Below are 27,882 nucleotides of genomic sequence, written 5' to 3' on the forward strand. Positions count from 1 at the left end.
TTCAGTAGAAACTATCATTCAGGTGCCCATACAACCATTCTGTTTTTCATTTTCAGTACAGTATTCAACAAATTACATAAGATATTCAACACTTTACTATACAATAGGCTTTGTGTGAGATGATTTTGCTCCACTATAGTGCTAATGTAAGTCTTCTAAGTGTGTGAAGGTAACTAAAAATGCTCTGGGCAAACATTTATCCATGAAGTAACTCAGTATAGCTTTATGCTATGGTTTGAATGTATCCCGCAAAGTTCGTATGTTAAAAATCCCCAATGCAACAGTACTGAGAAGGAGGACCTTTAAGAAGTGATTAGGTCATGAGGGTTCTGATCTCATGAATGGATTAATGCTGTCTTTCTGTCCTGCCCTCTGCCATAGAATGACACAGCAAGAAGGCCCTGGCCAGATGCTGGCTCCCTGATATTGGACTTCCCAGCCTCCAGATTTGTGAGAAATAAAAATTTTTCTTTATAAATCTCCCAGTCTGTGGTATGTTACAGCAACACAAAATGGACTTAGATGTCTTATTTTAAAACCCTAAATTTGGTATGATCAAGATATGAGACTATCAAAATTACCAGAAAGACCTCTTGATATATTTCCTGTATAGGTACTTTTCAGCTAAAAAGTTCACATAGAATGGAAAAGATTTATAGCAGCCCATGATGCTTTTCTACAATTATCTTTTGTTGAGTAAGTAGAAGCACAATTCCCACTTTTCTTGAACTGTCCTGATTAGTCTTTTGAAACATAAGCTTCACATAATTTACTGGAAGATATATAGAATATAGATATATATGTGTTTTAAAGAAAATAGAATAAAGAATATAGATATATATGTGTTTTAAAGGAAAGTATATGAAAGAGTCTAATAGAGCTGCAAATACTCAAAGAAGCCCTTTTGCTTTTTCACATTCTTCAACTAATCACTATAATACACTTATAGCACAAACCAGAATCCCCTAAGATAATAAGAACTCATCACAGTTTCTTATAAATAGCCTCGGTAGTTAATTAAACTTATTTAGTTAAGTCAGAAATAAATACAAGTTACTGAACTACAATAAATACCTAAAACACAGTAAATAAATGCTATAGTCTCTTACATAATGAAAAGATATAAGGTTGAAAAATACTTAGGAAAAAACAACCAAAAAAATAGAGGCTTACATAAACAAGATTATGTAGTGAAAACAAAATCATCTATATATTTTAAAGTGACCATATTTATCATTTCAATAAAAAATAAATGTTTCATTTTTTAGCCCACACAGAAATAAGTGGTCTAAATCAAAAGAAAGCTACTCTTACATCCTAGCAACAAACTGTTCATAAGCTATTCTCCTTACGTTTAAACAACTGACAGTTTGTAAATGTGGGTTGCTTGAAAGCTTAATTGGTTTTCATTCCAATTAAAGATAGGCCTACTTTAAAAAATAAACTAGTTTTCCTGAATTCTTAAGCTTCAAGAATTTATAAGGTAGTACTGTTATTGGCTCTGAATAACATAGAGAATATTCAGATTCAATTATATCACACTACTGGACAACAGTAAACCTATTGGCAGAATATGATGATTAAAGTCTAACAATACTTTTCAATTCAAGGGTCACAGGAAGAAAGTTAATTTAATAACAGAAGTAGGTTAGACAATAATTTGTTTTGAGGGGAAACTCTGTTGATACAATTTTCAAGACATCCCCATCCTCACTTCCATCTCTCTGATAATTGTTTATAGAAAGTTCTTCTATCATTCACTCTTTCATGTTCTTTTGCGCTGTGCTTTGGGCGCCAATTTGAACAATGCATGTACACTCATTTCTCCTGTAGAGCTTTGTATTCATACTCATCCTATTTTTTCCATTACAAATAAGATACCAATCTCCTTTTGGGCCTTATGGCTTTTCACACATTTAAAAGAATTTTCTACCTCACATTTTTCAAAAATTTATTAAGAGAAACTATCTTTATTTCCACTCCTTGGTTAAATTATGTTTTAAATATCATCTCAACTTTTTTCTAATCATTTTTGTCTGAAAAGTATGACATAAATATTTAAAGCAAAAATAATTTAGAATAATCTCTCCTCTCTTCTTTCAGAAAAAACTCTCCTTTGTTTCAGAAAAAAAGTATGTAAAATGTATGTATGTGTAGGTATATATGGATAAAGCTGCATGGGCATAGTTGTTTTCTTCACTAGAAAATAGAAGAGTTTTAGTTCTAAAACCAGGTAATTCAAAGGAGCATTCACAATATTTCAGCATAACATTTGGCCCAAGGTATACTTTAACTAATGAGAAAGTAAGTAACACTGACATGGAAGCCATGATTAAGGCAAACATAGGGAAATTTAAGAATTCAGGCTGGAGGCAGCACCTTATATCTGTCATCCCAATGCTTTAGGAGGTTGCAGTGATAGGGTCTCTTAAAGCTAGAGGTTTGAGACTAGCTTAAGCAATATAGCAAGACCCCAGCTCTATAAATATTTTAAAAATTAGCTAGTTATAGTGCCACATGCCTATAGTCTCAGCTACTTGGGCTTGGGAGGCTGAGGTGGGAGGATACCTTGGGCCCAGGAGTTTGAGGCTGCAGTGAGCTATGATCATGCTGCTACACTCCAGCCTGGGCAACAGAGTAAGATCCCATCTCTAAAACATGTATAAATAAATAATAATAAAAAGAGTTCAAATAATCAGAAGGACACATATTAAAATATAACCTTAAGAAAAAGGAACAAATAAAATCACAAACTTTTGGTCATGGTAGTACATATAAAGTGGTTTAAACATTGCTTGCATTCTTAATTGAGTTCCCTTCCCTTCTTTATTCCTGGCTAGACTTCTCTCCCATAAATCGTCATAAACATTTCTACTTTGTATGTTTTTGTTTTTCTTTTATAAAGAGTATACGCAAATGAGCATTTTATTTTCCCTTGTCAGGTTTTTTAAAATAAAAAGAAGGCTTATTGTGTAAACAAGTTCACAAAATTTGTTGCTCTCCTGGAGAAAAGGATACTCTCCCATGTCTGTCTGTTATTTCCACTGGCATTTTAATAACTTCTTCAAAACAAGAGTCATTTTTATGTCCTGTCATAAGCAATTTATCATTCATTCTCAATGCATTGAAGGGTAATAGAATAATAAAAAACAACATATGGAAAGATTAGAACATCAATAGCAAAAAAATATTCTTTTTTATTCACCTGGGGCCCATTTTCAAATACTGGAGCCAAATATATATAACTAGAATTATAAAGAGCAATGTTTCTCCAAGAAGAAAATGCCTGAAAGAAGGAACATAAACAAAAACTAGTACCTAGAACCAGTTTGTGTCTTCAGAAAGAAAAGCAACATGATACAAACAGGAAATAACAAAGTTCTGATAATCCAAAAATCAATGGACAGTCTATACTTGAAAAGCATTCCTTATCTAGGGCTGATTTCCTGTCTAACTAACCTCCCTGACAGTACTTCTTTTAAAAGAAATTTCTATGTCTAAAATAACTCATAGCAATTTCAGATAATTATACAGTTTCCACGTTCATTCAAAAAGATTTGAGCATATTCTTCACTGTATTCTTCTCCATGTCCACTCAAGCTGTCAATTCAGATGATTTCCAACATCCATATCAAAAAAGGTCTAGCAATTTAAAACTGTCAAGAGGCTAACGATCAAACACACAATATTAAAGTACTCTAAATTACTGACATTCTAAGTAGGCCTGATGTTTTCCCTAAGAAGAGAAAGTACTGCTTACTTACATATTGCAGTCATATATACAAAGCTAAGAAGGCTAATTTGGCTGATAAGCTTCTTGGGAACTAGTTAGTACTCACTTGTTGTCCAGCTAAGTTAATGTATCCTCAAAGAATGAAGTGAATGCATTATTGACCAATTAGAACACTGAATCTACTGTGAACTTATGGAAAAGGCAAGACAAAAAGGTACAGATGTCATTTGCTTCAGAAAAACCTCAACAAATGTAATCCTCAAGAGTTTTCTTCAGGACAAGACAGAAAGCAAGGAGAGTTAACAACTATAACAATGCCCATAAAATGCTCTGATCTAAAATGAGGCCAGGGAACTTTTAACTTTATCCATAGAAAAAAATACATTTAATTTTGAAACAATAATCAATAGAAAAGACCAGCAACACAGTTAGAAGTAAAATGTAAAGAAAAAGAAAAAAAAAAAAAAGTCTTGAGCTTTTTGTAAACACTAGTAATTCAAAAAAAGAGGCTAAGGTCAAAAAGTAGAAAAGCTGGTATAGATGGCATGACCACATAATTTATTATTATCAATCAAACTGTTTTCCTTTTTTTTTTTTTTTACGATTGCCCAGCATGATAACTTTGAATAACAGTTTAGTCGAAATAACTTCAAACAGAAAATTTGCAAAATCAGTACAGGGGGCTCCTGCATATCCTCCATCTCACCTACTTTTAATAATCTGTCCATCTGCTTTATATCCTCGCTCTTCTATCTTTATGCACATAGGTATATGTAAGAATCAATTGTTTTAACCATCTGAGGTTGCAATATATCAATACATCATTTCTCCTTGCCTTTAGTACTTCAGTGCCTATTTTTCAAAAACAATAATTTTATTAGTAACCACAGTACAGTAATTAAATTCAAGTAACACTGGTATGATATTTTTTATCTAATATACAATATGTGCTCCAATTTTGTCAGTCGTTCCTATTATATCCTTTACAGCATTTTTCTCCTCTAGTCCAGGATCATATATTTTGCATTTAGTTGTCATGTCTCTTTAGTTACCTTTAATTTGGAGTAATTCTTTAGCCTTTGTCTTTCAAGACATTGACACTTTAAAAAAAATACAGGCTAATTATTTTGTAGAATGAACCTAAATTGGAATTTTTTTATTGCTTTCTCATGAGATTTAGTCATGAATCCCTAGCCAGAATACAACATAAAAGATGTGACCTTCTCAGGTATTACATCTGCCAGCACACAGGCTTATTTCACTCTCATTAGTGATGTTAATTTTGATATCCAATAAAAGTACTGTCAGATTTTGCCAATGTATAGTTTTTCCCAGTAATAATCAATCTATGAGCAATCATGCTGAGAACCACGCAATTACTCAGCTGTTCACCAGACCTGGCCCCTGAGATTTGGCATCCACTAATGATTCTTGTCCTCAACAGTCTTTACTATGATGGTTGCAAATGGTGATTTTCCAATTCCAACATTCCCTCCACATTGATTAGTAGGTATTATACAGTAAGGAAGTGTCCCTCTCCATTCATTTATGTATTATCAGTGATGAATTCCTATTTCATACAATGGGCTATATAGCCCGGCACTATTATTATATACCTTGATAGTCAAACTATCCCAGATATGGTCAGTGGGAGCCCCTTCAGGATGGTTTCTATGCTCTTTTGATGTGTCTCCATTATTTCTTTGAGCAGTTCATTACTTTCTAGCACAAAAGATGTTCCAGGCTCTTTTTATACCTTTCCTGACCTAGTTTTGAAATCAGTCTTTTTTTTTTTCAAAGTTCTAGCGTTGTTTAAAAAATAGCATGTAGAAACCAAGCTCTTGGAAGTAGGTGTGCTCCACTGCTTCTAGGTTTCTTCTGCCAGCAGAACTAGATAGAAGGTTTCTTCCCCCCACCACCCCCCCCAGTGATTCTGATACCTACAACTTCAATCCAAATCCACAAGCTTCTCCTTTGTCTTCCCCCTTCCACATTTATATACTCTCTTCTACAGTAAGAGCCCTGGCTCCCAACACATTTACTTATTTGCTTAATCCTACAATATACATAAAGTAGTTGCAGAATTACTACACCACACACTGTAAAAAACAATAACAACAAACTTAATAAGAAGTCAAAGTTTGTTTGAAATTCCCTTTTCTGTCCTCCTACATTGAGGCTATGAAGTCAAAAAACTGTGTTCCAAAGTTACTTGGATTAGTTCTTTACTTTCTTCAGTGTGGTTGTTTGAAATACAGGTGGCTCATTTGTTTCTATTTACATTCAAATTTTAGGTGTTTTTTTCCCCCATCCTCAATTTAATTTTATTTTTTAATATGTAGCACATTAACATGCTTCCAGGAATTAAAATTATACCAAAATGTCATAGTATAGTCTAGTTAATGTCTTATCCATTCTTTGTTTTCACCTCTTATAGGTAATCAATTTCAATGTTTTCTGGTTTATCCTTGTGCTTATTTTTGGCAAAAAAAAACATAAGCAGTTAAATGAGGTTTTTTTCCCTTAATTCCTATAGTGTATTAGTAATCTATTTCTGCCTAGCAAATTACATCTGGACTTGACAACTTAAAATAATAAATGTTATTTCACATAGCTTCTGGGTGTCAGGAATCTGGGAATGGTTAGCTGGATGATTCTGACTCAGCATTTCCCACAAGGTTGCTGCCAAGCTATACATGGGGACTATCATATCTTATCTCAAGGTTTAAATGCAGCTGGAAAATCTGCTTCCAAGAATCTTCATGTGGTTGTTGACAGGCCTTAGTTTCTCACTGGCTATTGGCCAGAGACTTCAGTAACTTCCCAAATAGGCTCGTCTATAAGGCAGCTTACAATCTGGCAGTTGCTGCATCCAGAGCAAGTGATCCAAGTGAAAGAGGAAAAACAGCCCAACATAAAAGCCACAGTTTTTATGACCATCTTGGAAATGGCTTATCATCAGCTCTACCATATGCTAGCGGTCACACAGAAAAAGTCTGCTACAATGTGGAAGGGGACTGTAAAAAGGTGTTAATACTAGGAGACAGGTTGATTGGGAACCTTCTTGGAGGCTGGTTATCACATATTGTTTCCAATAAAAAGGATGACACATTGGAAACACTCTTTTGTACTTTGTTTCACTAAACAATATACCTTAGGAAGTAATCCATCTAGAGAACTTCACTATTTTACAGATGTAAAACACTCTGTTACGTATTGGTACAGACTATTCAAACAGCATCCTATATTTGGGCACTTAGGCAGGCTCTAACATTTTGCAATTACAAATAATGGATAACTTATTGCTTATATATTTTTATTGTTGAAAATCATAAACTTAAGAAAATCTAGTTCTGGATCACCTATGCATTAAACTCCTTTGAGAAGGTGAGTAGTACATTTTTGGAAGGGAGATTAAAAAATCTTAATTTAATTTTTAAAACACTTTTATCACGCATTTCTTCAGTGCCTAATGTAAGTGGTAACGTACCATTTTCCATAATTCCAAAACCTGTATCCAACTATTTCTGTAAAGAACAACATAGAGAGAGTAGTAACATCATTAAATCAAAAGTAAAAGAAAACAAGCAAATGTTTTAGTAGATATTAAAGTGCATCTGTAGAAAAGAAGTGACAGCTCAGTAGAGGTGAAATGATATACCAATTTCTAAGTGTCTCTGATAGAGTTCAAGCAGCTCAAAAGCAGTTGAAAGAGTTACCTAGTATTGATGGGAAAGGTCAAAAGCGAAGAAACTTTTCATGAAACAGTTAAGAAGATGAACTGTTCATTAGACAGAGAGTAGTACTGTATTAATGCTTAATTTCAGAGAAGAAAAAGAAAATATATATAAAGAGAGGGAAAAAATATAAAACAACCTGAAATATGTTAAGGTGAATCTATATGAAGAGTATATAGGTATTCATCTTAATATTTTTTATAACTTTCCTGTAAGTTGGCAATTTTTCAAAATAAAAATAATAAAAATTTGGGGAAACAGTCGTAGGGAAGCTTGACATTAGCAATGACATATCACTCATAAAATTCAAATAGCTGAACTGACTTAGTGGTTTAAAGTACAACTTTGAGGCAAAAACAGCAGCTGAATTTGAATTAAACAGAAGTAAAAACTTCTTTGTATTTTAGTACATGAAGTTTGGCATTTTTCTACTTATCAGAGGTCTAATTAGAAGTTTTAGCTTTTAATATCATTAAGCTTTCAGGGAGTACAAACAACAATAACAAATAAAACTGCCATTAAAACTCAGCTGAAAGCTTCATCAAAGATTTAACGAACAATTTGATTTTAATGAAGAATTTGATTACTTTTAAAGATACAAGCTAATGTTAATCTCCTCTTTCCTTATACAGTTTGTAAGTGAATAAACCACTGAAGCAAGTATCACTACCATCTCAGCTGCCATTTCTTAGCTCTATCTGCATTCTGTTGCTGGATTCATGTTGAAGTTCTTAAAAACTTGTCACTTTTTCTTGAACAAAATCAACCAACAATGTCAGATTTTGTTTTAGCACTATTTTGGAGAAGACTTATGACTGAAGAACTAAGATGAAAAGTAAAAAAAAAAAAAAAAAAAAGAATGGACAAAAACACAAATAGGCTCACAAACATAAAACTTAAAATTGTGTAAACTAGAATGAATGAGATGATCTTACATTTTAAACAGATGACAATTTTGATTGTGATAACTAAGTCTACCAAATAGAGACAAGAGTGTTTATCAAAATGATAGAATGCCAGATTAGTTTAGTTTTTAGTAAATTTTCTTCTACTACACTAGATAACTTATTTTATAGAATAATTACCAATGGCTTCTTTTTCATCAGTACATTTTATGACTTATAAGCATAATGTGAAAGTATACCAACAAAAGTTGTATCTCAATGGAGCAGGATTATTCTAAGGCTTAGATCGTTCATCCCTTTTGATGTCCTTCAGAAGCACAGGAGGATGCTAGCTATGTAAAGATTTGGGGTGTTATAATAATAATGTTATAAAAACTACTTTTATAAACTAGTTAATGGTTAAATGAGATATTTGAAATCAGTATATTTGTAGATATGAGTCTTCTCATACTTAGCCAAGAATATCTAATTTAAAAAAAGCAGCCTTGTGAGAGTTAACAGAATTAAGACTTGTTTTGTTTAAAAATAAGCAAATTAATAATGGTCTTCTATAAATGAAAGAATATTGTAGAAAAGCTCATGAGAATGTATATACTGCTTCACCAAAGAGAATACAATATAGTAAAAAAGAGGCTTTACATTAGATACAGTAAAGAATTTCTGGATAAAATTATTAAATTTTTTTAAAGTTCTAAGGATGTATCTAGAGCATTAGGCAATCAATAAATGTCAATCGAATAGAAAAGTTTTACAATCTCTTTCTTGATAGGTTATTTCATTCATTTAGGAGATTCTGCCTAGACTACAGAAACCTAATGACAATTCTGAATGCAGTTTGCAAACAACTGATTCTCTGTAATTTTTCTTCAATAACAAAGGCTATTACTAGAGTACTAATATGGGCCAGACATTGCATACTCTATTACAGGAAATTTTATATAGCATGAATTTATAAATAAGAAGTATTTTCCCCTCATTAATATGATGGGGATTTTTGCGGGGTTTTTTTTTTTTTTGTAACCATCTAATTATTTGTAGAGTAAATTTGTTACTTTATTTAAGAGCAGCTGAAAGTAGAACAGGCAGTTTCTGAGATCCACAGACCAACACAGATTTAACAAACCAACCAACCACCAGATAAGACAACTTATCAAAGGTCCCTTTTCAAATCTTTATTATCAATTCAAGCTTGCTTGACTAATATTTCTTGTACATTTTATACTGCTGGTATGTTGTTTTGATTTTACCATGTTATGCTGCTATAATAAAACAGTGCTAGTTTATGAAGCACCCACTGGCTGCATAATCATTCATTTAACAAATATTTATTGAGTGCTGGAACCATAGCAATGAACAAAGGAGAAAAAAATTGACTTCTTATGAAGCCAGTACTGAAAGTCAGGGGTGGGAATCAGGCTATGAATAAGCAAAAAAGTAAGTAAATGAAATCACTGCAGACAGTAATAGACAGGTGATACAAAGGGTGACTGGTAGTTGCGGACTAGATGCTACTTAGTCAATATGAGAGGTCAGGAAGAGCTTATTAGCGGTGGTGATTTTTGAGCTCAGACCTAAATATCAAGAGAAAGTAGTTAAGCAAAAATTTGAGGAAAACAACATTTCAAACAAAGCAACTAGCACTCCAGGAAGACAAGAAAGGTAGAAAAAGAACTCAAGCTATTAACAACTTGAGTAACAGCAAGGAGTATGGCTGGAATATAGGAACAACAGGAAAAGTATTAACCATTGCAGTCAGACAGGTAGATAGGGGCCAGATTAAAAGTCTGAATGTTTTTCTAAGGGAAAAGATTTTTAAAGAAGCGAATGAGGTAAACTAGTTAACATTTTTAAAAAGTTTCTGTCTGCTATGTAGAAAACAGACCTAAGGAAACCTGACGTAGAGCAGTCAGGGGGCTATCAGCTATTAGTCTACAGTAACACTTCTCAAAGTAGCTGGGCTGCAGTGTCACTGCTTGGCAAGATTAGGAGTCTGCATCAGAATGTACTGCTTTTTCAACAAGGAAGTCTTGCTATTAAAATAGAAGTCAAGTAAACTAAAGGTGTGCTTAGTGATACAGTTGATTTATATTCTGGTGCCAGTCCCTTATCTCATTGCAGGCTAGAAACAAACAGGTCACCAAAACCAGCCTACAGACCACACTTTGGTGAGGCCTAGTATAAATCAGAATGTTTGCTGGCAGTCACAACAACTAAGAAAAATGGATTTGGAATAGATGTTGGAGGTAAAACCAGCAAAACTGGATGATGAACTGAATACTAGGTATGAGAACAAGAGAAGAATCAAGTCCAACTTGCAGGTTTTTGACTGGAGGAACTGGGTTGCTTGTAATATTTCCTGAGAGGAGAAGAATGGGGTTCAAGTTTGGTGGGCATGGCAGTAGGGCTGAATAGGGAGGTAAGAATCCTGTGTTGGCCATATTAAGTTTGAGACATCTAGACAACTCAGTTGGAAATGTCACATAGGTGGTAGGATATATACTTCTGAAGAGGGCAGAGCAAACACTAGAGATATAAACTGGAAGGTAGGAGGTTTGAGGGAAGGGTCTTTAGCACATAAATGCTATTTAAAGTAAACGGACTTGATGAAATCACACCAAAATTTAGATGGGAAGGAATAAAAAAGGGAGGAATAAAAATCCTAGGACTAAACCTGGGCCTTTCCAATAGCTGGAAAGAGAAAGAATCAGCAGGAGAAGGATCAATGAAATGAGAGAAAAAAAAAAAAAAGCAGGAGGAATTTGTACCTTGCAAGCCATTAGAAAACTGTTTTAAAAAAGGAAGCTGTAATAAATTTTGTTGAATGCTGCTGAGAGGCTCCATGAGAGAGTGACCACTGGATATGCAAGGTGGAATTTGCTGAAAAACTCAGGGAGAAAAAATAATAACAACAGCAGAAAGACATTTGGGTACAGTAGTTAGGGTTGAAAACAGTACCAAGTGAGCCTAGTTCTTTCTTAAAAAGTTAAGAAAACAGTGAGCAATCATGGGCAATTCCTTATGCTTTAAAGGGAAGCAGAAAAACAGGTAACTAAAGAGTGGTGTAAGAACTGACACAAAAAAAATGGTTTTTCATTTTATTTTTGTAAAAGATGTGAGCTACTGGAATTCAATACATATAAGTAGATGCATATAAATCAATAAGCAGAGCATAGCTGCAGTAAACAAATCCTGAGAGGGTGAGATGGAATGAAATCCAGAGAAAAAAGCAGACAAGAGGTGGCCTTAGAAAGCAGCAGGATGCTTCTCCATTGAAGGAAGAAGGGAAGCAAGAGTACGTAAGTGCAGCTGCAGCTAAGTTGGTGGAATTGGTGATAGCAATAAATTTTTGTTTGATGGCATCTATTTTTTCAATGAAATATGAAAAAAGAAATAAGCTGAAGGAAGAAATTGAAGGAGTGCTGAAAATTTTTAAAAAGAAATGGCTGAGGCAAGGATAAAAACCCACTTGAGATTTATGGTTATGATTATATAGTAAAATCAGACAATTACATATATATTTTTCTTTTTTCCAGCTACATTCATTTCTTGATTATGGCAACAAAATATGACAAACAGTGAGTGAAAAAACACAAACAAACAGTTTTCCCTCTGCTCTGGCACCACCACAATCAACACAGAAGATTTCTATGACTGCATGTGTGGGGAGTTTCCCCCAAACACCTATGGCAAGCAGTTGCCACGGGCACCAGCAGGGTAACCTCCAAATCAGTTCTGACACTACCTGGAGATAGCATTTGATCCTGCAAGTTGAGGTCTCAGTCTCACAAAGACTACCCCCCACTTCTGATGCCAATTACATATCCCAAGTTGTTTCACCTGTGCTTCTGACTGACCAGCTATAAATTGGGGTTCCCATGACCTCCTCTTTGGGTTTATTTGCTGGAGTGGATCACAGAACTCAGAAAAACACATTTACTGGTTTATTATAAAGCATTTATAGAGAATACAGATGATGAGATGCATATGGTAAGCCATGGGAAGTGGGAGAGAAGCTTCCATGCCATCCCTGGAGCGCTGGCTTCCAGGAACCTCCACATGTTCAGCTCTCTGGAAGCTCTCCAAACCCTGTGAGTCTTCATGGAGGCTTCACTGCATAGGCATAGATGATTAAACTACTGGACAATGGTGATCAACTTAATCTTCAGCCTCTCTCCCATCCCCAGAGGTTGGGCTGAAAGTCCAACCCTGTAATCGTGCACTAGTCTATCCAATGAGCAGCCTCCATCCTGAAGCTACCTAGAAACTGCCAGGCATCAGTAAACTCATTAGCATATAAAAAGATACCACTTTGAAGATTCTAAATATTTTTAGGAGCTGTATGCCAGGAAACTGGTTGAAGGTCAAATACACATTGTATAGTATAACCATTGTGATTAATAAATACTATAGTATTTCCAAGCAAGTACACTGACAAGAGGCAGCAATAATTAAAAACTCCCTCATGGGTGTCAAAAGTCACCAAATAGGGAACCTAAACTTCTACCCACAACTGACTGTAAGGGGGTTGTGTCCTCTCTCAACCCCCACTATTCTCCTGCCAGAGTACATCAAATTAAGCCAGCTAAAACAAGTTTATGTAAGATCCAGGGTCTCACAGAATAATACTCAAAATGCCCAGGTTTCAATAGAAAATCCCTTGCTATACCAAGAACTACGAAGATCTCAAACTGAATAAAACAGACAACCAATAAATACTGTATTAGTTTCCTATTGCTACTACAATAAAATATTATAAACTTAGTAGCTTAAAACAACATACATTTATTATCTTACAGTTCTAGAGGTCAGGAGTTTTCCAATAATTTCACAGAGCCTATATATACAATTCAAAAACAAATTGTCAGCATGGATGAGAAAGAATGACTCAACTAATAATGTCATCTAAAAGAATTCAGTTCAAATATAATGATATTGGTAAGTTGAAAGTAAAAGAATAGAAAAATCTGTGTCACACAAATCTCTATTTTTAAAAAGCAGGAGTGGCTATGTTAACACCATATAAAGTGGAATTTAAAGCAAAGAAAATTATAAAAGAGTCTTTAATAAAATGAAGAGTCAACTACATTTATAACAATCCTAAATGCATATGCACCAAACAACAAAGCTACAAAATATGTAAAACAAAAACTGATAGAAGTTAAAGGAGAAATAATTAAATCTATGATTATAGTTAGAAACTTCACTACTCTCTCAACAACTGATAGAACAACCAGATAGAAAATCAGCAAGGATATAGAACTCAATGATCCCATCAACCAACAGGATCTATTAATAACAGGCATTTATAGAACACTCCATCCAAAAGCATCAGAAAATACATTCTCTTCACATGCCCATGGAACATTTACCAAAATAGTCCATGTCCTGATCCATGAACTTTGTCCTACCTTGTCCAAAGAAAGATTTAAAAATCAAAAAAATTGAAATCATACAGAGTATTGTTCAAGCACAATGGAAGCAAACTAGAAGGTAACATCAGAAAGGTAGCAGAAAAAATCTCTAAACAGTTAGAATACAAACAAGCATACTCTAAATAGTTCATGGGTTAAAGAGAAAATCTGAAAAGAAATTTAGAAACAGAAAAAAATTGAACTGAATGAACAAATCAGATAGAAAATAGAACAAATCGAAATGGGTGAATCACAGCAAAAGCAGTGCTTAGAGGAAAATTTATAAGATTAAATACATGTATTAGGAAAAGGGGGAAAAATAAAGTCAATTTTCTAAAATCCTACTTCAAAAACCCAGAAAAAAGAGTAAAATGAGCCCAAAATAAGTAGAAAAAAAGGAAATTTAAAAAAATCAGCAATATTGAAAACAGAAAAAGAATTTTAAAAACCAATGAAATAAAGAATTGGTTACTTGAAAAGATCAATAAAATTGACAATGAAAAAGAAAAAACACAAATTACCAAATGAGGAATGAAACGGGATTATCACTACAGACACTGTGGGCATCAAACATCTAATAAAAAGAAACTAAAAACAATTCTATGCACAAATTTGACAACTTAGATGAAATTGACCAATTCCTTGAAAGACCTAAATAACTTAAACTCACATAAGAAATAAATAACCCAATTAGTTTTATAACTATTTAAAAATTGAATCAGTAATAATATAATAAAAATACTAGGCTCAAATGGTTTCATTAGTGAATTCTACCAAATATTTAAGGAGAAATACAGTTGGCCCTATGTATCTGTGGATTCTGCATTTATGGATTCAACCAACTATAGATTTAAAATAATAAAAATAAAAAATAATAGTATAACGAAACTACTTACACAGCATTGACTTTGTATTTGTTATTATAACTAATGTAAAGATGATTTAATGCATATTGGAGGATGTGTTTCTATAGGTTATACTATGTAATTTTTTACAAGGGATTTGAACTTCTGCATCTTCAGGGGCTCCTGGAACCTATACCCCTGAGGACGCCTAGGGCCGAATGTATTATGAACACATTACAATCTCTTCCAGAAAATAAAAGGAAAACTAACTCACTCTATAAGACCAGGATTATCCTATTTTAAAAAACTAGATAAAAATATTATAAGTAGAGAAAAGTACAGAATAGTATCTCCTATGATAGAAATGTCCCACATCTTGATTGCATCCATGTCAATATCCTGGCTGTGATGTTATGCTACAGTTCTGCAAGGTGTTACCACTAGGGGAAACTAGGAAAATGGTACAAGGGACTTCTTTTTATTATTTCTTATAATTGCATGGGAACTTACAATTGTGTCAAAATAAAAGTTTAATAAAAATCTTAAAGAATAGAGCTAGTAACTATTACAATGAAAAAGCATTAATGAATTTTAATGTCACATGTGCTATTTTAAGAAAGCAAATATTAACAGTAATTTATTATAATAAATTTTAAAGAACTATTTAAAACACCAATTTGGTTGTAGTTGAAGTTCTAATCCAAATTGCAATACAAATGCTACAGAGCTGTTATAATTTACTAGGGAAAATGACAGCTTCTCTCAGGGTAGACACTAACAAGTTATCATGCTTCACAAACATATCACTTTTGGTAAGTTAAAAGATCATGCTGGTTTTAATGAGGTAAGCCTAATGGCTTTCGTTACACAAAAAGATTCACTGGACTTGAAGTACTAGAGTGCTGAGATTATCTAAACAGAAAGTTAGTTTCTTTTTTTTTTGAGACGGAGTCTCTTGTTTTGTCACCCAGGCTGGAGTGTAGTGGTGCGATCTCGGCTCACTGCAACTTCCGCCTCTTTGAGTAGGAAAAAAAAAGGAGAAAAGGATTTCGGATACATTTTGCTGACTTACTAAGCCAGTCTTAGCAATATCACACCAGACACCTCAATACTGCCTGGTGGCCTGAGCCACAGCTGATTCTTTATAGAGAAGCTGGAGGCTACTATCAATCACAGATTTGGATTTCTTGAGAAGTGTAATGAACCCAGGTTACAGCTAATTTATTCTTGAGACACCTAAATGTAAATATATCCTCCTTCTCCATCCCTTTACCCCTAAATCTGCTAGAAAACTACTAGGATCAACTACCTTAGCAACCCTGTGACCATCTAAACTCAGTCACTTTACATCCCCATCATCCTTGGTCCTGTCAATGATAAATATTCCTTTGGCCATCTATCCTTTTCCAAACTCTAGGTCTCAAACTGCTCTTACCCCTTTTTTTGACTCAACTTTCTACTGCTCCCTCTATCCTGTCCACTGTGCCCCAGAGAATCTCCTTTACATGATTAACAAAGATCCTACTTTCTAGCCCTCTTCAAAGAACATTCCCTTTGTCAACCTTTAACTTAAATGTGGCTCTCCTATAATACCATACGCAGTGCAGCCTTTTCAAAAAGGAAAGCTCCTCATTTTCCAAACCTTCCTTACTTTAAAGTCAAGGACAGAAGTATCAACCATGATCATGGATGCTAATACTGAATGTGAAGCAAAATTCCAATAGAATTGATTAAATGACTCTAAATTCACAAGGAAGAATAAAGACTAAAAACAACCTACCTAAATGTTAAACACTAGGGAATTTACATAGAAAACTAAAATATAGAAGGATCTATAAAATTATTATAAACTGAGGTTGTAGAAAAACACCTAATGCCTTAGGGAATACTCATGTAACTAAATTTTAAAAATAGATATTATTAAGCAGTTTATAAATATTAGGATGATTGTGTGTGGGATACTCATAGGAGAAAAAGTTAAAGTATATCAAAATGTTATCTCACAAGAGAAAAGGTTATAAAGCACACCAAAAATCATTTGTATAATTTTGTAATTGTATTTATTTTTAATAATTATATATGACAAAAATTTTTAATAATTATATATTATAAAATTATACAAATGATTTTTGGTGTACTTTATTTATAACCTTTTGTGTGTATGGTTACAAATGATTTTTCTTTTTCATGCTTTTCCTGTTTCTCTCAATTTCCAAATGAATGTATCTCTTCTGTAATTAGAAAAAAGGCCAAAAGTATGTTACTTTTAAAAAGGTATACTCAAGACACACAAAACTGCTCTTCAATAACATTTACATAGGCTGTTTTTGACTTTTCATACCCTTGTTTAAAAAAAAAAATGAACAAACAAAAAACCTAAATACCTCCAAGTCCTTCACGTTATTGCCCAGAACTTTAGTCATTAGCAGAAAAAGAAAAGAAAACTCTCAAGATTTCTTCTAAGCCTATCTTTCACTTTACACAATAATTCAGCAAAGAAGTTTATGAGTCTCTCTAAGTAAGTGTTCTCATTTAAATACCAAGTGTACTATCCAAAACCAATGGCTATAGGCGAGGGTTTCTTAATTACAAAATTAAGGGTACAATGTTGCTTTGTATAGCTTTATTTAAAAAAAATGCATTCTTTATGTATAAGAGGGTATTAGTCACATATTTTTAAATGTTCTATAAAAACAGACTATTAGGCAGGCAGATCATCTAAGGTCAGGACTTCGAGACCAGCCTGGCCAACAGGGTGAAACCCTGTCTCTACTAAAAATACAAAAATTAGCCAGGCATGGTGGCACATGCCTGTAGTCTCAGCTACTTGGGAGGCTGAGGCAGGAGAATCGCTTGAACCCAGGAGGCGGAGGTTGCTGTGAGTTGAGATCATGCCACTGCACTGCAGCCTGGGCGACAGAGCAAAACTCTATCTCCAAATAATAATAATAATAATAATAATAATAATAATAATAATAATAATTGCCTTTAAGGAAGACACAAAAATATTTGCACATAGTTTAGGCTAATGCACAAAAATAATAACATAAAAAGATGAAATACTGGAAAGAGATTTTCAGCAAGTAAATTCCTAGAGATATTTAAGAATGAGAATTTCACTCTCAAGGTTAAGTAATGGTACTACAATTGCATCTGGCATAAAAATAAATAATTGACATGTTACTCAGAATGATCTCTAATAACTCTAAGGCATTCCTTTCAAAAGATACTCTTTTTTTAAAAAAAAAATTAATGTTTAATCTTTTAAAGTTAGCTTTGGAAATAATTCTTTCACCACAATTACATTGGAAAGAATTGCATTTTAGGGAACTTGTATGGGCAGAAAAATATTTTGGAATACATTTCACCTAAGTGTTATTTCACTGTATTATATAACATGAATGTAGAAATAGAACTGGTTTATATTTCAACAAAATTAACCATATTACTAGACTTTTCCTTTTAAATCATATCTGAAAAGCTGTGTATCATTTCCAAAAAAGTACATGTTCTTGAAAAGAACAATTAACAAAATCAGTATTATGACCAAGAATTTTGTGTCTTCCTAAGCAAAGTACAGTGTTAGATGGCTTTCCAATCAATTTTAATAGATGTGGTATCTGTCCTCCAGGAATCTTCTGTCTCCATGAATGATTGTTCCAAAGCTCCTTCCCAAACTAACAACATCCAATATAATTGCCCCTGAAATTTGTTACAAATTAGGAGATAATTTCTTGTTAACAACATGTATTAAATTTTGCCTTTTAAAAAAGTGCAAGTAGATCTAAAACGGTTGTTGCATTAAATATATCTAACAAATGGACAAAGCAGGTGTTGAGAGTTGGAGAGAAGGAAAGGTCAAAGGGAGGACATTTAGATAGAGAGACAGTCTTGCTCAGCATTTATAACATACCCCTGTTCCTATGTATTATATTTCTCCTTTGGTAAGAGACCACTCTAAAGCTGCTATCATTGCCCAGGGCTTTGTTAAGAGACTGAAAGGCTGTAGAATCTAAGCAGACCTGAGGCTATGTATTTTCATTTCATTATTTAAAATTGTACATTTATACTTAAATTTCTCATCTACACTAATTTAAGTAGGTTTATTACTCTAATGCATGTTACTTTCATTCAGCAACTAAATACACTAATCTTTCACTGATAAAAATCATATCACTCTGAGCAACAATTATATTAATTTTAGCACAGTGCAAAGTTATCTTTCTATGCAGAGTAATTAAGCAGAATTCCGTATGTTTTCAAAGCTTTCTGTACATAAACATTTTCCATTCACCTCTATATTTTTGCTAAATTTTCACACCATAGACTCTAAACTTTAGCAAGAACAAAAAATTTATATTCTTCAAACATGGGCAAATTTAAAAGGTAGTTAAAAGTCATTTACTTTCACATAACCTAAAACTATACTGTTAGCAGTGCAGTGACAGAGGCTCATTACAAAGGTCAGTTAAGTAAAAGAGGGCAAAGGCAGCTGGACTCAGATGCTAAGAATAAAAACAAAAATAGACTCAATGCAGCATTTTGAGAATGAAGATCAATGAAAACACTTAGAGCAGTATTTTCTATATTGTTATGAGAGCTCTTTCCCATTTTAGCATTTCTTCTTTGAAAAGTAATTTTTGGCATTTGCTTTAAGAAAACTAATACTTAAGCCACAAATTTGTATTACCTGAAGTAAAAAGATAAATGCCTCAGTTAAAAATAACTTAGCTATCATGGTAAAAGTAAAAACACATGATTACAGTATACATGGGGTGGCAAGGGAGAGGCAGCGGCATATTTTATTTGACTATCGATCCAAGAAATGAGGCAGCAGGTTGTCTTTCCAATCAAAACTATTTTTATAGTAATATAAATGCCCTTGCTTGCTCAACAGTAAAGGTCTTAAACAACTGAAAGGATAAGGTACAGAAAAATTATGATATAAACCATAAAAATGACTAAAATATGAGTAAAAAGATGTTGATTTAATGCCATCATTCTAAGTAGACCAACAATCTTACTGCTTATGCTTATGACAGCATAGCAATTAATGAGACAGAAATCAATAACAAAGTAGTAGATAATGGCATACATATTTGCTTAGCTTTATCAGTGAAAAGAAAAATTCAGCATATCAAGATTTTATAAAATCAAGTAAGGAGTTACACAGATTCTGTAGCTCTTGGTGTTCTTACCTGTAAGGACAGCTTTTGCTGAAGGATCTGCCAGGTCCAGGGCTGATTTCCCATCAGTGTTCCGAATGTTTGGATCAGCTCCGTGCTGCAGCAGCACTGTGCAGGGAAAGCAGAAACAGTATCTTACCTCGGGGATACAGAGATTATTTACTGGCAAGTGTCGTCTTGGCATGGTGTAGGCATAAACATACATTGCACAGTTTTTTTCTTTCAAGAAAAAAAGAAAGAAAGAAAAAGAAAAAAAGCACTGCAGCAAAGGAGCCTCTCTAGGGTAAAATGAAGTTGGCAACTTATGGTACAGTATTATCACATGACTTAACATCATAAACATGAAACTAGAAAAATTTTGCAATGCACAATTTTGGTTTGCTTCCTGCAAGCAGCAGTATGGGAAGCTATGTGCTCACTGGCTCACACTGTGAAATATGCTAACTGTGAGCCTGCTCTTTCTTTACTACCACTGTGGCTGCTTGTTGCTGTTGTTGCTGCTTTATTGCTGAATTTCCAAACGCTTCCTCTTCTCAGAATAGTTATAATACAGTGCAAGCCTTTTAGTGGCTCACCACTTACACAGGAAACTCACCATAACATACTGGCTTGCTTCCAAGAAGTTAACAGACATAGTAATACGTGTAACCCTGGTCCCCTGCAGTGGAGCTGCAAAAAGGAACTGCCTCCTATACTCATTCTTTCCATCAAAAATGTTTAGAAACAGAAACTCAATCACCATACTATATCCCAAGGCATGAATGTAATGCCTGCCATATTGGGTAAAAAGTAGCTACTGGGAATTCTTAAATATGGAGATTCCTACAAAAGAGAAAATCACTGTTAAAGTAAAATCCAGATATATTAATCCAAAACATTTATCAGCCATGTCTGGTATGTGGTGTGTATATGTAGGGAGGGTGGAGAGGGCAGGAGAGGAGGAGACTGTTGTTGTAATACTACCTAAACAATGATTAAATAAATGAATGTGTTAAAAAGTTGTTCCAATAAGTAAAATTTAATTACAAGTTATGAGCCACTACTGTTGATAAGTCCCAAATTTTCATTCATTTCATTCACTCATGACAGTTCCATGCTAAAGTACATACATTCTTTAGGAATATTTGGAAGGTAATACATATTACTAAGCAATAAGTCCTTCTGTTTACAAAGCTCTTCCTTTTCCTTTAATGCATTAGCCATAAAAATCAATGGCTTTGGTATAATGGACAAACAACAGCCTTATCCAGGACTAGGACACAGCTATTAGGAAGGTGAGCCTGTGCATCTCATGCACTACATCTTGGATAGTTCCAGACTTGGGAAAATAAAAACTAGCTATAGCTTGAGAAGATACAGTGAGATCTTTCAAAGACTTTCTGTATTATTTCATGTGTGAATGCAAAAAATAAACATAAGTATTCTCCAGATGTTTATATGCTGATTCAAGAGTCATCAGAATAAAACAGCACTGAATAAATAAAAACCACAACATCAAAACCACAATATCAAACTGCAGTTACGTTTTCAACATAATGGGTACAGCTACTGTAACAACATTTTTTTTTTTTAATACCAGGAAGAAATTCCAATGTGAAGATTTGGCCTATAAAGGGTCTTTATCATAAAGCAGACTCAAGTATCAAATGCAAGTTGGTAACTACCTCTATCTTTATTTAGTTGCTGGGTGCTCATGTGCAAAGAAAAAGAAAACAAGAGAAATAATAGCTACCACGAAAAGCAGAGTTTAACTGCACACTTCAGGAACTTCAAGAACCTGCTTTAAACAAGAAATAAAGAAATATTTTCATCTGAGTTTGAAAATTATATAATGGGAGCTTTCATTTCATAGTTTTAAATGAGTGGTAGAAATAAAATAGTGAAAGTCTGATGGTTTCTCCAATGTCACCTAAAACCTCAATCCTTCTTGTAATCAGTATTTTAACTATTATATCTTGCCTACTTTGCAATATGCATCTACCATTACAGTTTAGTTGTAGTTTTGTTGTACTTTAGGTGACATTAAAAGTAAACATTTACTTAAATAGATGTTTTCTAAATATGTCTGAGCCATGCCTATCTCTTTAATTAGACCTGAATACAGACACATCCACAGCAAAGTAATGTAGCAAAAGGAAAGAAGCAGCTGAATTTTCTGAACCATATGCTGATAACAAAATTCATATTAGAAAATATTTAACCATATTTAATTTATCACATATGAATTAAAATTTTAAAACTCAGTAAAGTTAAGACTTTCAGGAGAAAAGTCTTATCTAGCTACCCCCTTGTTAGATCATCAGGGGTCTAAACTTATCCAACTTCCATAAAATGTCATGAGATTGCCAGGAAGACTGAAATAGAACATAAAGTGGTATGCAAAGGTGCTGGGCAGGGAGCCTGACAATCCCCATCAGCTCACCATAATATTTAAAGAACAGTTTAAAATGCAGACCTTGTTTGTACTCTCAACTCTACTGGTGGTGACTAATTCCATGCTTTGTTCTAGGGCAGGGATCAGCTAACTTTTTCTGTAATAGGCCTGACAGTAAATATTTTAGTCTTTACGGACCATTTGGTATCTGTCTCAACTATAGTTGACCCTTAAATAACACAAGTTACTTAAGTGTGAACTGCACAGGTCCACTTTTTTGTCAATGAAAGTTACACTAAGTGTGCCTGCCTCTGCCACTCCTGAGACAGCAAGAACAAACTCATCTTCCCCCTCAGCCCATTCAACGTGAAGACAATGAGGATGAAGATTTTTATGAAGATCCACTTCCACGTAATGATTGGTAAATACATTTTCTCTTCCTTGTGATTTTCTTAAAAATGTTTTCTTTAGCTTGCTGTCCTGTAAAAATATATAAAACATATAACATATAAAATATGTGTTACTGTTAACTGTTTATGTTATTGGTAAGGCTTCTGGTCAATAGTAGGCTATTAGTTTTGTGGGAGTCAGAAGTTATACTTGAGTTTTCAATTGCACGTTGTTCAATGGTCCTAACCCCTGCATTCTTACAAGAGTCCACATCCCTACCTCGACTCTACCATTATAGGGCGAAAGCAACCACAGATAATATTTAAATGAATGAGCATGGCTGCATTCCAATAAAATGTTACTTAAGGACTTTGAAACTTCAATCTTACATAATTTGTAAAATATTATTCTTCTTTTGGTTTTTAAAAATATATAAACAATTCTTAGCTGGCAAGCCATAAAGAAACAAGAGAAAGGCTGGGTTTGACCTATGGACCATATTTGCTGACCCCTGACCTTGGGCAGTGCTATAAATGTGGTCTATGCTATACACAGACATATTATACAAAGTTCCATTCCCAGAACTGTTTATAATCCATCTACATTGAGATAAGCACAGAAACTGAAGGTATTTAGAACTATGTCTGCCATTTTAAAATTACCTTCTCTAATACTTCATTTTATTTATATTTTATGAAATTATTGGTCTGTCATTGGGGGGAAAAAAGAAAACCCCGTTCTCTACCACAGACAATTTGAGAAGCACTGAGCCAGGTCACACAAGAAATTCTCTGGGCCTCAGTTCTCAGGAGTTTTAAAATAAAGGAGCTAAACTTGATAAGCTGATCTCTATTTTGGGAGAGGTCTCAAATCTCTGATAATGCCTTTAAAATTATAGCCAAAGACTTGAAGCATTAAGATCTAAAATGTTCAAAAAATAAAAATAAAAAATAGCTGCTTCAAATAGAATCTCTTCTTCTCCCACTCTCCGGATCAAAATTTAAAAAATAATAACAGAAAGGTTTTCATTTATCTTAACTCTTTAAAAAGAACAAACAAAACTAAAAGTGGAGACCAGGAGCACTGAGAGTTGTCATACACATACTTACATGTCCCATACTATAATATTCCCCAAGCAATTTCCCAAATAGACTTTTATTCTAAAATGCCTTCGAATCTCTGGTCCTTCACGCTGTTCTCTATGGGGATTTGTAAGGGACTATTTTCTAGGACCAGAAGAACAGCACATAGATGAGGCAAAGTTAACAGCAGTTTTCAAGAATGCCACACTCAAAGTGGTGGCATCTAAGACTCAATTCTAGATGCTTCAATGTTTGTTTTCAACATTCAGAGCCATCGGAGACAATAAGAAAATATGACTATTAATAGAAAATAAAATTAGAAATTTGTCTTGTAAAATCAATATGCTTTGATAGCACGCTAATACACAATAGATTTTTCTTAAGAAGCAGCACACTGCTTGATGATACAGTGTCATATCATTTTTTAAAAGTAGCACAAATATCTGAAATAAAGTTCCCAAGATACACAAACAATGTACAACATAAGGTTTGAAAGTAAAAGAAGGAAACCAAAATATGAGTAACATTCAGTATGTAAATTCAAGGGTACTATGGCCATTCAAATGGCCCCCATACTAACTTTAACCACTGGGACATTATCAAACCTCAAATGCCAAAAGGTGGATAATTTCTAATTGTTTTACTGATGCATCTCAGCTCTATCTCCTTTTGAGGTAAGAGGGGTGGAAAAAATGTGGCAGATGGCATAAGACGACAGTTAAAACTAAGATAGGGTCACAAATTCAAACGCCATTTTCAAATTAGCTACAAAAAGAAGGACACATGATATTCTCATTTCTGGTGCAGGCATTCAGCCACGATGAGCCAAATTCAGCATGAATTACTTCAGCTATGTTGTTTCATTTCATCCTTCAAAACTATTAAAGGTAAGCATTTGCATCATTTTAATTATTGCAAATAAAAAGAAAATGTTTCTATATTTAGATAAAGACTCATTGTTTAATTCCTAGAAAACTACAAAGTGCTATTATAATAAATTGTGTTTAACTTCAGGCATTCTCAACTGATTTTAAAAGACAGAAGACATAGAAACCACATGAATTTTCCAAGTTAAAATTCTGCAAGCCTTTTAGAGTAAATTATCAAAAGACCTTTCAGTAAGTTTTTACTTTAAATGACAAAAATTATACTATTAAAACATTATAGATTCTGTTTGTTATGTGAATCTAGAGCTACATCAAGAGTGTAAAATTGTTCATTACAATGCATACTCAAGAAATTTAAAGTTTTATTTATGTTAAAATGTTTTCCAAGATTTATAAGCATCAAACTCTTTATGAGTACAGAGACATATATTTATTAGATTGAGTTTCAACACATGAGCTTTAAGAGACAAACTATTTTTATAAACCAAAATATATGATAGATCCTTGTGTTTATACACATTCAAAAAATTTCTTCTACATAAGCATGTATATTAAAATGTATAATATTAAATAATGGCATAAGTTATACCATTATATTATGCAGTATATATTATATAGTATACAGTATACTATAGTATATATTACACAGTAATACAGTATATATTTTTATATCATAATTTTTTAAAAAACTCATTTTTTTATCCAAAATAATACTTTATTTCAGCATAGAAGCAGGCAAGCTAATGTATTTTGTGTCTCACATTATCTGAAGTTGACTTAACACTAACAGTGAATATGAAAATTCAAGTAAACAGTGCTATCCTATATAGCATGGCTTACTGAATTTAAATTAGAATTTAAATGACACAATTTTCTGTTTTCAGTAATGGCAGAGTAGCTTATTTAAATCATCCCTTAGGCTATAAACAATGAACAGAACTAGATTTAAAACAAAAACAAAAACATGACTTCCAGAATAATCTATGAGCTAACAAGACAGTTAAAGAATTACCAGCTGAAAGCTGAAGAGCAAAGGAAATCCAGAGGGTAAACATGTATGGAAGCTGTCATTGCTCTGACGGCAATTATTGATCACGAAAATAAAATCTTTTCTTTCAATGTCTCATGGGATAAGGGGAAGAGTAATAAAAGCCCAGGATCCTCAAAAATAAAGAGCATAACGAGACTGTTCCCCACACAATAAGGGTGATACCTCAGGATGAGGATAAAATGAATGTGAACTGGTCCTGGTACAGAATTATAACCCTGGTTGGAAACTTTGGGTGTCTAGGATGTCTTAAGCCTTGAATTTGATTTAAGGTGGCCCCAGATTGGCAGTAAATCCTATAAATAAATGGTTGGTAAAATGTCCAGTATGTAGCCAAGATAATGAGACACATAAATAATCTAAAATGCAAAAGCTACAACTAGCAGAAATAGACAACTCAAGAACAGACCCATAAAAACTTCAGATATCAGAGGTACAAGACACAAAAAGAACCATGCTGACCATGTTTAATAAAAGACAAGCTGAAAGATCTAAAGAAGAAGAAGCTATAAGAAATAACAAGGCAAATTTATAAAAGAATTAAACAACTTTTAGAAATAAAAACAAAAATTTTAAATGAAACTTTAGTTTCTAGCATAATGGAGTAACTGGTATCAGATTAGTTTCCTTCTCTGACATAAACAATTATGAAATTGGACAAAATAGAAAAAACAACTAATTGCAGGCAGTAGCCAACTGCAATTGTAAACTGTGATCCCTGAAAGAAGAGAAACTCACAAGATGGGTACCATAATCATTGCCTAACACAATTTGCCAACCACATAAACACAACTAGAGTCAAAGCAGAACATGGTGGTTACACTGAACTGAGAAGACAGAAATCCAAACTCATAGCAGGAGAACTGGCTGGAATCTGCAGGGTGGAAAACTGGAGAAAAGGGATCTGTGCAGAGAGCAGGCCCCAGATGTCTGTGAAGGAGTCCCCAGGGATCACAAGTGCAGGACAAAACCCCCGAGGCTTATTAGGCAGTAGCTACTACAAGTGAGAAAGTGAGAGCACAATGGAGTCAGCAGAAATTGCAAGGTGCTAGAGAAAGAGCAGTGCTGAGAGAAATTGGAATTCTGGCCTTGACAAAGTAAAGAGAACCTAAAACCACCTTGTTAACACACCCGACGCACCTTAGCGCCAGTGTTAGTTATGAATAAGCACCGTGATCTAGAGCGGAGAGCTGGGGGTCTACAAAGTCAAACTATTTTTATAATAACATTAAGATATTATTCTCTTGTTTCATTATATTAACATTTGAACTGATGATGCAAAAGCAATAGAGGATAAAACTGCCGATAACACAAGCTGAGCATGGTGGCTCATGCCTATAGTCCCAGCATTTTGGGAGGTTGAAGTGGAAGAACTGCTTGAAGCTAGGAGTTTAAGACCACAGCCTGGGCAACATAGGGAGACTTTGGTCTTTTCAAAGAGTAAAAAATTTAGCCAGGTGTGATGGTGCGCACCTGTGGTCCCAGCTACTCGTGAGGTTGAAACTGAAATGGGAGAATCACTTGAGTCTCAGGAGGTGAAGGCTGCAGTAAGCCATGATGGCACCGCTGTGCTCCAACTTGGATGACAATGCGGAAACCCTGTCTTACAAAACCAAAATAACACAAATCAAGGTAGTGTCATCAAAATCTATTAGTGATCGCTCGCTACATTCTTCACTATAAAACAAATATACAGTTAAAAAAAAATGCCCCTGATGCAGTAAAATGACTATATTTTATTAAATACTGACCCTTAGAAATATTTTTAAAAATATTCTTTGTGAAGAATTAGAAAGTACATATAAAGGGCTTCAAATTCCCAGACTTCTCTGCTGACATGGATATAAAATAACAAATGTAATTATTTTACACAGTAAAATAAAACATGTTAACAAGTTAAGCCTCACTTAGGAAATCAGTATTTTTGATACGAAAACTGGAAATCATTACAAAATTATAGATAGGCACACAGGCAAAGACGCCCTTGAAGTGCAAGGCAACCAATGTCTGTTGAATGTACTAAACTGGGTGAGCTGTCCTGTGTGTTATGTTTAACAGCACCCCTTACTTCTACCTACTGGATGCCAGTAACACTTCCCAACTGGGACAACTGAACATAGTTAAATATGCCCTCTAAGCATCTATTCCTTAGGTTCCTGTGGATCCACTCTCACCTCCTCATACACATGCAAGGCAGAATACATGAAGGTCTATGCTTCTTCCGACCCTCTGAACACTTATATGTTGGGTTACTATATTATACTTCATTTGAAGAAAGATTTCT

At 33.9% G+C, this 27,882-nt stretch overlaps 1 protein-coding gene across 4 annotated transcripts in view; it reads right to left on the reverse strand.

The window, feature by feature from the left end:
• TNKS (tankyrase) overlaps nt 1–27,882 on the reverse strand; it is a 196,608-nt gene that overhangs the window by 126,185 nt on the left and 42,541 nt on the right. For all 4 annotated transcript variants that reach the window (XM_074383914.1, XM_074383913.1, XM_074383912.1 and 1 more), the window contains exon 3: nt 19,830–19,925. In XM_074383914.1, the coding sequence (XP_074240015.1) occupies nt 19,830–19,925 (96 nt within the window). The remainder of the gene's footprint in view (nt 1–19,829; nt 19,926–27,882) is intronic.

Source organism: Saimiri boliviensis, chromosome 13 (genome assembly GCF_048565385.1).
Source record: "Saimiri boliviensis isolate mSaiBol1 chromosome 13, mSaiBol1.pri, whole genome shotgun sequence".
Taxonomy (NCBI): Eukaryota; Metazoa; Chordata; class Mammalia; order Primates; family Cebidae; genus Saimiri; species Saimiri boliviensis.